This window comes from Kwoniella shivajii, chromosome 6, assembly GCF_035658355.1.
Source record: "Kwoniella shivajii chromosome 6, complete sequence".
Lineage (NCBI taxonomy): Eukaryota > Fungi > Basidiomycota > Tremellomycetes > Tremellales > Cryptococcaceae > Kwoniella > Kwoniella shivajii.
Window position 1 is genome coordinate 1,077,571 of NC_085913.1, and position 11,858 is coordinate 1,089,428.

The 11,858-nt window shown below is 42.2% G+C and overlaps 4 protein-coding genes across 4 annotated transcripts; 1 reads left to right on the forward strand and 3 right to left on the reverse strand.

Annotated features, from left to right (window-relative positions):
- Positions 1-239: 239 nt before the first annotated feature.
- IL334_004867 (uncharacterized protein) lies at positions 240-2,563 on the forward strand (the record flags this gene model as incomplete). Its single annotated transcript, XM_062936582.1, has 13 exons — positions 240-440; positions 512-640; positions 708-823; positions 894-914; positions 975-1,056; positions 1,123-1,260; positions 1,330-1,354; positions 1,430-1,518; positions 1,587-1,643; positions 1,703-1,734; positions 1,832-1,907; positions 2,018-2,080; positions 2,156-2,563. The coding sequence occupies 13 exons, from the start codon at positions 240-242 to the stop codon at positions 2,561-2,563; spliced, it is 1,437 nt and encodes a 478-aa protein (XP_062792633.1).
- A 385-nt stretch (positions 2,564-2,948) lies between these two features.
- IL334_004868 (uncharacterized protein) lies at positions 2,949-7,633 on the reverse strand (the record flags this gene model as incomplete). Its single annotated transcript, XM_062936583.1, has 21 exons — positions 2,949-3,023; positions 3,105-3,374; positions 3,459-3,617; positions 3,688-3,790; positions 3,853-3,971; positions 4,027-4,164; positions 4,222-4,377; positions 4,433-4,552; positions 4,616-4,730; positions 4,782-4,856; positions 4,915-5,090; positions 5,143-5,266; positions 5,320-5,882; positions 5,929-6,069; positions 6,134-6,214; positions 6,269-6,508; positions 6,562-6,844; positions 6,905-7,010; positions 7,066-7,180; positions 7,239-7,460; positions 7,553-7,633. 21 exons carry the CDS (start codon positions 7,631-7,633, stop codon positions 2,949-2,951), a joined length of 3,462 nt encoding a protein of 1,153 aa, XP_062792634.1.
- A 297-nt stretch (positions 7,634-7,930) lies between these two features.
- IL334_004869 (uncharacterized protein) lies at positions 7,931-10,093 on the reverse strand (the record flags this gene model as incomplete). The annotated part of the gene is made up of 8 exons (XM_062936584.1): positions 7,931-8,068; positions 8,158-8,672; positions 8,747-8,805; positions 8,880-9,134; positions 9,248-9,529; positions 9,625-9,703; positions 9,760-9,815; positions 9,915-10,093. 8 exons carry the CDS (start codon positions 10,091-10,093, stop codon positions 7,931-7,933), a joined length of 1,563 nt encoding a protein of 520 aa, XP_062792635.1.
- Positions 10,094-10,368: 275 nt separating this feature from the next.
- IL334_004870 (uncharacterized protein) lies at positions 10,369-11,681 on the reverse strand (the record flags this gene model as incomplete). Its single annotated transcript, XM_062936585.1, has 5 exons — positions 10,369-10,493; positions 10,619-10,829; positions 10,995-11,159; positions 11,322-11,456; positions 11,535-11,681. 5 exons carry the CDS (start codon positions 11,679-11,681, stop codon positions 10,369-10,371), a joined length of 783 nt encoding a protein of 260 aa, XP_062792636.1.
- Between the last annotated feature and the right edge of the window lie 177 nt (positions 11,682-11,858).

The window sequence follows — 11,858 nt, forward strand, 5'->3', positions numbered from 1 at the left end:
ATTTGTTGACAAGCTATGTATCTCTGCAATGTTTACATCTATCTCTTTCTTTCATCAAAATCTCGACTGATATAATTGTAATTCACTTGGGACTGACCTATACGTCTCAGCCCCGTCCATTCCTTCACGCTGCAATAAGTTTCGTTTACGCACCTACCTTATAATCCACCGTCAACCGCTTCTCCTCAATCCTTCTCCTTCTTTTACCATTGAACAGAACTGCAGGAGAACAAAGTAAAATGCGCTTGTCTTTGACATCTCTGCTTGGATCAAGTCTGTTGGGATCACTGTTGGTATCAGCAGCATGTACTTCCAACACAACAGATACAGCTGGACTGCAACAGCTTATTCAGGCCGGAGGGGAAGGATATAAATTACAACTGTGTGCTGGACAAATATACGAGATTAGTGAACAGCTCAATTATACAGCGCTGAATCAGGTGAGAATAAATCGGATTATTCACAGATGACACGGTGCTTGAATACTGATGATTCTGGGTGACGATTTTAGGAAATATCGACTGAGGGATATCCAATAGACGATACTCGGGCTACGTTGAAAATGGTTGGATTTAACAAGACGACTTCTGTCCAAGCTCAAGATGCAGGTCTCAGCGGAGCAAAATTGATGAATATACAGGTAAGTCATTACGAACATCATACGTTCTGTTGAATAGATTGTAGCTGATTCATGAACGCCTGATTAGATCAATGGTAATAGATTAGAAAGCGAAGACATATATACTGCTGGAGGAGGCAACATAGAATTTGGAGGCCAAAATCAGAATCAGATAATAGAGCATGTGAGGAGTTACGATCCGAGGTATGCTCTTTTTACCCATAATTCTCTTTGAGTGGCATGGAGATTTGCTGATATTGATGTGATCATTTAGGGGTTGGTCTTGTCTTCATCTGTAAGCTGAGTTGTGTGTGATGTTCTTTGGGATATCCAGCTGACGAAAAGCTACAATCAGAGCCGAGGGAACATTCAATTGCCTCAATATAACAGTACAGAACAATGATATTGGACCATGCGGAAGGGATTACTTCCAGAATGTAAGTAGTCATGAACGAGATCAGAAGACGCATACATGGTGGCATCAGCGCTGACATGGCTCGCAGTGGGCAGATGGAATATCCTTATCTTGTGCAGATAGTCTTGTTCAAAATAACGTTATAGTAGATGCTACAGATGGCGGAATCGTGGTATTCGGTGCACCTTCATCGGTCATTAGGAATAACACAATCAGTGTACAAACTGTACGTGTGACACACTATCCTCGTTGATTCCCCGCAGATCGTACGTGTAGCTGATAGGAGAAAATACAGAGGACAATGCTTGGTGGAATCAACAGTATGTCCTCGTTGCTCCTCGAGTATCCATTGAGTGAGATAGATTTTACCGTTGACGAAATTTGATGTGAATTAGTGGTCGACGTTTTACCTTGGTTACCGGAAGGGAATTTCTCAAATACACTGGTAGAGGGAAACACTATTCATGGTGGATTTGCTACCGATGTACGTATCACTCGCGGTTCATCATATTGATATACAGATCCCATCAAAGCTGACACCAGAATGGGTAGATGGGGAACGCGACTTTTGGGTCAAATAACGCTTCTGCAATAATCAAGATCGGTATCGTGAGTGCTCTGATTTCTTTTGCCCAAAGAAAAATTGCTGATACGACTTATATACAAAGGCTGTCGGTCCTGATGTATGGTTCTCCGATGGGTGAGTTAATACCTTCTATTCTACCCTTCACGTTCATTCATACTCGCTGGATGGAAAGCGTGTTTCGCTTACTTCTTATTTGAAATATTGTAAATAGACGATACGGTACCAACCAATCGACTGGAGCCACAATCAAAGATAACGTCTTATCAGGTGCACTTGCATATGGCATGGTGAGTTGTCCTCTTAACCTCATTATTTCGACTTCTACCCGATATAATTTGGAAAAAGAGCGCATAAACGAGAAATGAACAAGGGCTGACATATTTTTTTCGCGTTCTAGGGAGTATCCAGTGCTAAAAGTTTCATAATCTCAAATAATTCTTTCACTGGAAACACCTCATTCGTAAATTTCATCTTCTCTACCGCCTGTCCGTCAACACTGTTATCATGGCAAGTAACTGATGAATCTTTATTATAGATCGGTACATACGGACCTAATTGTACAACAGGTACCAAAACACCTCATGAACCAGTAGCATTATTACTTGAACCCAGTTCAGTAACAGATTTAACGTTGACATTGCCTGAAAATTCACAATTCCAATTTGTCAATGGAACAGCATTGGGATTGACTTGTTTGATGCCTCCTTCAGGTGACTTTTGGCCATATGGTGATGGTTTCAATTCTGGTGCTGCCACTTCTTCAGGTTCTGGTGATGCTACTACCACAAATACCGCAAGTCCAAGTGCAAGTAGTGGATCAAGTAGTACTCCCACTCAAGGATCAAGTAGTTCAGCATCAAAGTCCATCTTAAATGGATCACCGTCAGGAGTGGTATTCGCATTGACAATTGGAATGATTGCCGGTCTGATTACTGCTATATAGACTCATGGAATACTGGCCTCAGAATATACAATGTTTATATATAAATGGACAAATCACAAATACTGTATTTATAGTCAACTGCTAGAGATAGAATAGATGAAAGCGCATGTGAACATATCCCAGGTCGGACATAATGACACCATGCATATACATTATCATCAATTTCGAATATATCATTATATACAACTTGCTATACGTCCAGCGCTTCAGTCTTTTATCGTGAGAAGGTAGAATTGAGAAATAAAACAAAAACCAGAACTAATTTCGAAAGACCTTTCACCATATAGACGATTAAAATTGTAGTGTACCCCTGTAGCATTTATCGATCAGCTCTCTCAAGCATGTCGCTTTAGACAGATATCAAAGCTGGAAAATGCGGGACAACTTACTGGTTTCTATTTGGATCTGCCAGTCGGATCACTTTCGTGTCAGGTCCATTGACTTCGATGCCCGACATATCCTGTTATCCAAGCCGAGAATCAGCAAATACGCCACATAGCGTTGGACTAGATCGGACCATCTAGGATCCACCGAAACATACCTGAGGTGTGATCAAGACAAATTGTTTACCGTCGGATTCTCTGGCGCCATCCATCAAGCTTTTAGCTGCGACTTTTCTGTTGGCAGCATCTAAGAAGACGTCCCATTCATCCAATGCTCTGATAGGACATGGTACAGTTGACCATAAAGCTAATAAGAGCGATACAGTGGAGAATGACCTTTCGCCTCCTGACAGGTTCTTGGCAGTTTTGTAATGCGAACGTTGGGTTGATTCACCCTCTTCATTTTCTGTACGAGTAGTGGAGTGAACCTATATTGGAAATGGTACAACAGTCAGCGCCTGTTATCAGGTGCCAAGGACTGAAGTGTCGTCTTTAAGGGTGACAACACTCACAATCAAAGATAATCTCTCTTTCACATGATCGAAATCCAATCTTCCGTCCATGTCTCTGAGATTCTCAAAGACAACAAAGGCAGTCTTGGCTCGAATAGCAGTGTGAGATCGAGTCTCCGCCCACCAAAGTCGTCGCGTCTTTATAGCTTGATTGAATATCTATTCGGCAATACAGCGTATAAGAGGGGAAGTCACTCCTGCATTCGGGGCCATCAGAAAGTTGGCTCACCCTTTGAAGTCGATTCATTTTGTTGATACTCTCCACCACTTCTCTTAACAATGCTTTGGCTTTCACTATTTCGGAAGCGAGATGCTCCGTGTCCACACCGAGTCTAGTCATTCACAATCAGAAACTTCAGTAGATTTCCTATTGGGACGTGCATCTCTGACTCACTGTTGCTCAGCGTCTTTTATGGAGGCATCCAGCACATTTTTCTCTTGGGTGAGCTGGTCAGATGTCTTTTCTGAGTATACTCGCGTTGCGCAGAAATTCTGGGCTTTAGGAATCCAGAGCTGCGAAGACGATCAACGCAGATCCATGGAAAGGATCAAGAAGTTATCCACTCACGTCCACCTGTTCTTGATATTCTACGACCTGAGCAGCTGCTGCGTTCTTTCTCTCTTGATAGAGGTTCATGGATTTCTCGTAATGCTTCTTCTTTATATCCACCTCGGCGCGTTGCTGAACGAGAGTTGTCATTGTTTTCTGTCGGTATTACATGAGCACCACACCGTCACAGGTCAATGACAAAGGTCCACTTACCGCTTGCTTTTGTCTTTCTGGTGCATGCGCATCTAAATCCCGTTGACGAGCGAGAATCGCTTCGTTGTATTCCTCAACTTTTTCCAAACGCTTTCGCTTATCCTCCAGGAAACCTTGCAGCTGGTCTTCTTTGGCTTGGATTTTTCGCATTCGATCCTATTTGCGCATTGCATCAGCTTGTCCCGCTTTAGACGATGGTAAAGCAGCGCACTTCTCGATCTGCCTCCCAATTCTCCATCTCTGTCGAAGACATCTCCGCAAGCTTTCGTCTGGTCTCATCAAGTTTAGCCTCAGCAGGGGCAATACCCTTGGAGACTTTATCCACTTGTTTCTGTATCACAAAGAAGTCAGCGTGTATATGGGTGGTACGACAAAGGCGGCAAGAGAAACGCACACTGATTTCTAACAGCTCGCTTTCGAGATTAGATACTTTTGCTAGGGCAGCCTGTTTCTCTTGGCCAAGCTTTTGCTCATCAGCGTTACAAGCATAAAGTTCATTCCGCGCCCGTCTAGTGAAGTATCAGCCAAACAAGCGTATTCAGCCTCCGATCTCTACTTACTGCACTTCATCCTTCAAATCTCTAGTGAAGAGGGTGAAGCCTCGCCACTGTCCTGTTGGACCAGACTGTTTGCTCCTGTATGTAGCTTATCAGTATCGTATCCTGGCAGCTATTGAGACAATCATTGACGTACGAAATGGTACCAGACAATTGTTGGAAATCAGCAGAGAAGAATCGGACGTTGTCCAAAGTTCTGCTGTTGTGCATTTTCTTCATCTCATTATTTGCTTCTGTCACCGTTCGGGCAAGGAAAGTCCTCTCCACCTGGTGCAAGGTGACGAGTAAACGTAGAACATGCTCATTCTCCACCTAAGACGACCGCTTGAGCTACACGGAATATTGCGTACGACATAGAACTCACAGTGAGTTTACTGAGGAATGTAGGCCCCAAATGGCTCAGATCACCTCGCGTAAAATCGAAGACGTCACCGTGATGCAAGAGAACAGGAGGTACTTGGTTTATTCCAGTACCTGGTCGATATCCGCTACATCAAGGGTCAGCCGACTAGGCTAAATTGCTGCGATATCGCATACTTACCTCCTCAGGTGCCTTTGCAGGATCTGGATGAGAGTAGAGCGATCATGATTGTCTTGCACGGCGAAGGAACAAAGGGTCTGACCGAGAATGGTTTGTATGATATCCCTATAGCCCATATCGTCCAGTTTTACAAACATTCCCAGAGGTCCAAGTGGTGGGGAGTGTCTCCATTTCGTACGTTGGATATCTCGCATTACGTTGTCCAATCCTTGTCCAAAGGCTGAGAGTCGATTGACTGATTGAGTTTCAAGATTATTGATCTTATCTTGAATACCACGGGCGGTGCTATTCTGTTGATCAATTCGATATTGGACTTCTTGAACGTCTCGTTTGGCAGCTTTTAGATCAGCTGATTTCTCCACATATTGCTGTTGTCTTCTAGGCTTCTCCTTTCGTAACTTCGCGATCAACTCTTCGTATTTTGTTCGATCACCGACCGCCTTTGCGTGTTCGCTTTTCTGAGTATCAACGTTCATCCGCAACTTGGCATCGATTTTCCCTTGTAAGATCTTGAGACCGCCTTTTTCGGCATCGATATCCTCTTTGATGGCAGTGATATCCGCCTATCTAATTAGCATACCGCCATCTTTATGTGTTACTCACCTCAACCTCATTCAGATCTCGTTTCTCATTCTTGACTTTATCTTTTGCATCCTGGACCGCCTTTTGCAATGGCTTACGTGATTGATCCAGATTCGTGATATCTTTCTCTGTTTCCCTGATCTTATCTGCTAGCTGTATGATGGTTTTCTATGGACAGATGGAATGCAAGTGAGCAGTGTACACAAGGTGTTGACATTCAAAGCTCTCTCACTTCTCGTATGTGAATTTCCGTTTGGGCTTGGTCGATTTTCTCGTCATTTTCCCGAACGATGTTCTCGTATCGACCCCGCTCCTGTCAAATCGTTAGCCAAGCTCAGCACGCTCATATCGATCTTAATTGACCCACATTCTCCTTTTCAGTTACATATGCCCAAGCCATCGCATTTAACACTTTCTTGTATTTGAGTTTCTGCTTGACAACAGCTTCGGATGCAACTAGCTTCCTATTGAGGGTCTCGACCTTCTCTTTTAGATCAGGTATCGCATCCAGCTGGCGTTTGACAAAGTTCTCAATCTGTCTGATGTTTTGCGTGGAAGATTCGTATGTTTCCAAGAGAGATGAAAGTTGAGTACCATTTAAGAAAAACTACGAAACGTGTCAGCGGTATGACGACAATATTGATGAGAGACAGCACTTACCTTGTACATTTTATGAGGATCTGAACTTTGCAAGAAACTTCTAGCTTGATCTTGAGTCAATATCGTCAACGGAGAATCGATGTTAATACTGAAATTCTCGCAGATCGCTGTAAGCTCTGCTCGCTTATTGGCTACAGTTCTGCCATCTCTAGTAGCTCGAAATTTGTAGCCGGATGATCCATTGAGTGAGATGGTCCGCTCTATAATGATATGAGGATCGTAAATGTCAGGTTTGAAAGCTTCTGGACCTGAATTGGCCATAACAACAGTGATAACCGCTTTACTACAAAATAGTCAGCAAGCGCATAATTGCTAATGTGATCAGGAGGTTCTCAGATCTTACTCTGCACCCTTTCTGATCAGATCTTTCAAGCCTTGTCCTCGACCTGTAGTCATCGCTTTTCCACCTAAAGCAACGGCGATTGCAGTGAGTAGTGCAGATTTTCCACCTATTACAGATGGTTTCAGCTATTGATCAGTGTGGATTTTGGCATTCTTACTCACTTCCATTATGTCCTACAAGGAAGTTCATCTTGGGCTCGAAATCAACACTAAGATGACGATGACACATGAAATCCACGAGGTTCATGGATTTCAGCACACCAGCTTTTGAAGTGGCCTATCATTAACGTTGTCAGCTATTTGGCCGTAAAACAAAAGGCTGACGAGCAGCTTACTCCGATATAACCTTTTTGTCGTTGTTTCGAAGCTTCATAAGCTTTTACTAGTATATCATCTTTATATGCTGGTTCTTCGTAATCTTCTCCATCATCCTCGTCGTCACTCATAGCCGCATCTTCCAGATCCGGTAGTGAATCTTCATCGGAAGAAGGTTCAGGCGATGATCCATCTTCGAATTCGGTTCTTTCAGTTATTGTCTCTCTCTTCACCCGTTTAATCTACAGTCATTGATATCAGTATACGTTTTTGCTTGACCTGATGCGGCAATGAAAGATCGGCTGAAAGAAAGATGAATGAGATTCTAACTTACTTCCCTAGCTCTAGCATTTTGACTACTTTCTCCATCTGTCTCTTGAGAAGGTGAAGGTCGCTTGGCGGCTGCCCTAGCCATTGTGTGAGCACCTCTCTGACACTGGATGCTGTCTCTGCCTGACGATCACGAGAGAAGAAGAGGAAAGAACAAAGATCATATATTAAATAAAAAATAGAACTTCATGTTCTCATCACTTTACCCCCACCCCCCACTATACGCGTCAACCTCGGAGACAAAAAAGAGGTCGCGTCATTATGGTGCTACCGTGGGAAAGTAAATCGACACTGTCATCATCGTAAACGGCGAATGCGTATTCGCATTCCTTCGTAGATCATGCTAAGTATATATGCATGTATGCATGCATTTGATTTACATCTAATTCGCATACTGCTTATACGTCGAAGACATGAGAGGATGTGACATCCCTGTACTTGGTATGAACATACTTGGGTATGACAAATCTGCGGTCTTGACGGGATTTGGAGTATGGATATAGTGCATTCCGAATCCGACCTAAACCGACAAAAGATTCATTCATCATCAGCTTCATTCAAAATTAAAGGTAAAGGAGATAGGAGGGGTGAAAAGGGTCGGGGACTGACATTATACGGTACACCAAATCCACCTGAACCGGGGTCAACATTCGTGACTGTCTTACTACCAGCAGCTTTTCGGACAGCATCCGAAGAGACTGGATCCTTCTTCGAACTAGAACTGGAAACAGATCCAGATCCGGATCCGGAAGACGATGAATTGGGTTTCGAAGTGGAGGAAGTCGAGCTGGATTTTGACGGTTCTTTGGATGATGAGCTGGACGAAGAAGTTTTGGAAGTATCCTTAGATGACGAGGAAGAAGAACTTCTAGAAGGGTCCTTCGATGATGGAGACGAAGACGATGAAGATTTGGTAGTTGCAGCTCTCTCTTTTTCTTTCTGTGCGGCAAGTCTGGCAAGCTTCTCTTTCTCTTCACTTGAACTTGGTCTAGATGATCCCGACGACGATGAGGAGGAGGAAGTGGATCTGCTTGAAGAAGATGTTGGGGGTGCTTCGTTGAGCTCTTGAGATATCATTTGCAGAGAAAATAAAAGGAGAAGTAAGAAACCTAAAATCTTGTTTACTTCACGTGTAAAAATTATAAGCAGAGGGATTGAATTAGTCACATGTTCGTAAATCTAAGGTAGGAATACTTACGAAAACTTATTCCTACAATCATAGCCAAGTATTTTGTTCTCCAAAGTTTCTGCATTTGTCTACCATCCAGCGACTCATCTTGTCAGCGTTTCTTGCTCTAAGTATTGCAGTAATGGCTGTGTGATATACTCACTTATCCTCTATTGCTTTTCTCTCTGCTTGGTCTTTCTTCCTCTTCGCATCCTCCTTAGCCTTTCTGACTTCTTCTTCTTTTTGTTTAGCTCGGAGTTCAGCTTCTTTTTTAGCTTTTTCCTTTTCTTTAATCTTTTCTGCTTCTTTAGCTTTTTCTTCTTCTTTCGCTTTCGCCCTTGCTTTTTCTTTCTTCTTTCTCTCTTCTTCTTCTTTTGCTTTTTTGGCTAAATCCGGATCTGGTTTATTGAAATGACCCCTAGAATGTACATCGTACGATATCAGCTTTCGTGTTTTGATACAAGTGTTCGACACAATGATAAGCTGAGATGTGATACATCGGAGGGAGGGAAGGAGGGGGGCGAAACGTACACATGAAGAGGCATTCCTTTTTCCCACCATAATTCACTACCTAATCTTTTCGCTCTACCAACTGGGAAAGGCCACGGCATAATTTTGTTCAATCTAGTAGTCAAGAACGCTGAAGGATGTGAACGTAAATCATCCCATGGTGAAGGGTCTTTATCATCATCTTCTTTCTTTTCTTCTTTTCTTTTCTCACTTGGTCTTTCTTTCAAACTTGATGAAGATGATCTCTTCTCTTCTTTGGAAGGCGGAATTTCTGATACGATATGATTCCACATCAAAATGAACCTTTTCACTCAAAAAATTCTCAACGCCTTGTACCTCTGGACTAGCTCAAGAATCTGATCGACTAGTCTTTCGAGAACGAAATGTGCAATACTCACAACAATGCCGCAATCGTCATGTGGACATAGGTTATATGTAATTGTGGTACTCCCGGTACTAGACCCAGCATCTGTACCACTGACCATTATCTCAAATTAGTCCTTCTGACTCCAACCAAAACGTCATCTACTCACTCAGGGCGAATATGACGATGATAAAACCCCATTGTAGCACCATGGGAGCTACGTACCTATCTCAAACAAGTATTATCAGTCCTTCTCATTCTCAGAGAATGCCATCTCGTCATGCGTTCCGAACATTGCACGGTCAAAGTAGCGCAAGTACTTACCAAATCCGATCAGCAGCAGGAATCAGATTAGGCATAACATTAGCAGCCATGAAAAGCACCATTCCAATGATCAGTATGGTGTAGATTGGCGAAGGACCGGTGAGAGACTGTGAGAATGGGTAAGAGTAAGTTGGATAAGGTGAAATGGAGGGGGTATATGAGTATGGTAGGAAGGACATCTTGATTGTACTTTATTCTGCATGTGTATTAGGCAATTTTATGAGGACTAACTGTTGCTTTACAGACTCAAATTCTAAGTGCTTCATACGAGATAATCAAATCTGTTTACCAGTCTCTACTCAGTATATCAAGTAATAGCGAGCACAGTATACAACGAAAAAGGATGAGTGCTGATCAAAGGACGATCGTTTGAAACATTACATCCTTTGCTATTTTCTAAGCACACCTTATCTTGATACAGCTTATATATTACTTCATCTCGAATTGATTTTCACTATCTCCTAGCCATGAGTCTATCTATATGATCTCTTACACCTGATTCCCATTCGTACCATGTGACGGAAGAATACCAATCATCTCTTACTTGACCATCTGATTGTCTCACATCTTGGCGACCGTCTTGTTAAAGATAAAAGTATCAGCTTGGTTCTGAGTGTCCGATTTGTTGATTTTCAACTTTAACTTCGATTTCGATTTCGATTTCAAGAGTCGAGGAGGTCTGAGGAGGCATGAAAATGACTTACCCCTTGAGCCTTCTTTTCCAGGAGGTAAAACCCTCATACATCTCAATACACCTTCGAATTTATATCCTAATCTCTTGGATGCATTTTGACTTTGTATATTTAATGTTGTCGTTATCCATTGACAACGTCTTAAACCTAATCCACCTTGAGATGGATGATCAAGTATTCTATGCATCACTAAACCCGTTGCATGAGTTTGAACGTGTGTTCTCTGTATATCAAAAATACAGAGAATTACAGTTTAAGAGTATAGTACAGTATCCATCAGCATATGCCCGGCGTTATTATCATTATTATCATTATCATTATCATTATTACTGATAACTTAGATAACTTGGAACTTTGAAACTTGGAGAAAGAAGGAAAAATGGCTTACATGAAATTCAGGTAAAATCATTATATATCCAGGTTCACATATCATAGCTTGATAATTTGACGCTATCATACCTATAATTCCTGCAAATACATAATCTTTAGGATCTACTTTACTTCCTTTTGGAGTCGAGAGGGGTTCGGTGAAAATCGCATGGAGTAGTGTATCCTATGGTCGATATTTCAAATTAGCTTATTGGTATGCGGGCGCAAGGAACATGCAAATGAGAAAGTGTACGTCAAGGAGAGCATGACAGGATTACTCCGTGATTATGTGATTATGATTGACGGGATAATGGCAGGTATATAATTACACGGCGAAGGAACTCACAGGAGCGGATCTGTTTGTACCCTCTAACCAAACTAGGACATCACCTAAATCCTTGAAAGGACTGAATCCAAGCCATCTAAGTACTTCAGGTGATTTCGTATACCCATCCAAGATCGTTTGGGCGTGTAGCGATGGCTACTTGTCACAATAGATTTGATGTCTCAGCATAAATGAACGCTCGCCCAAACGTCCAAACGTCCGTGTATAACTCACGACTATGGGTCTCAACTCTACTCTATCAGAAGCAAGATCCTTTACTTCAAATACATAGTTGAAATCATATTCATCGATTGGAGTAGTCGAGTGAATATCCCTTGAAGGAGATGAACCTTTACTATATTTATTAACGTATGTTGACATGTTGACTCCTAGATTGACCTTTGTTTACTTGTTGAAGAGACGATAATACCAAAGAGGGATAATGTTGCTAGATTATCATGACAATACTATATGTATATGTATATATATCTATGTGTATACCCTTACTGTTTGCTATTTAGATTGCATCGTTAGCCGTCGTTTAAACTGTTGATGATG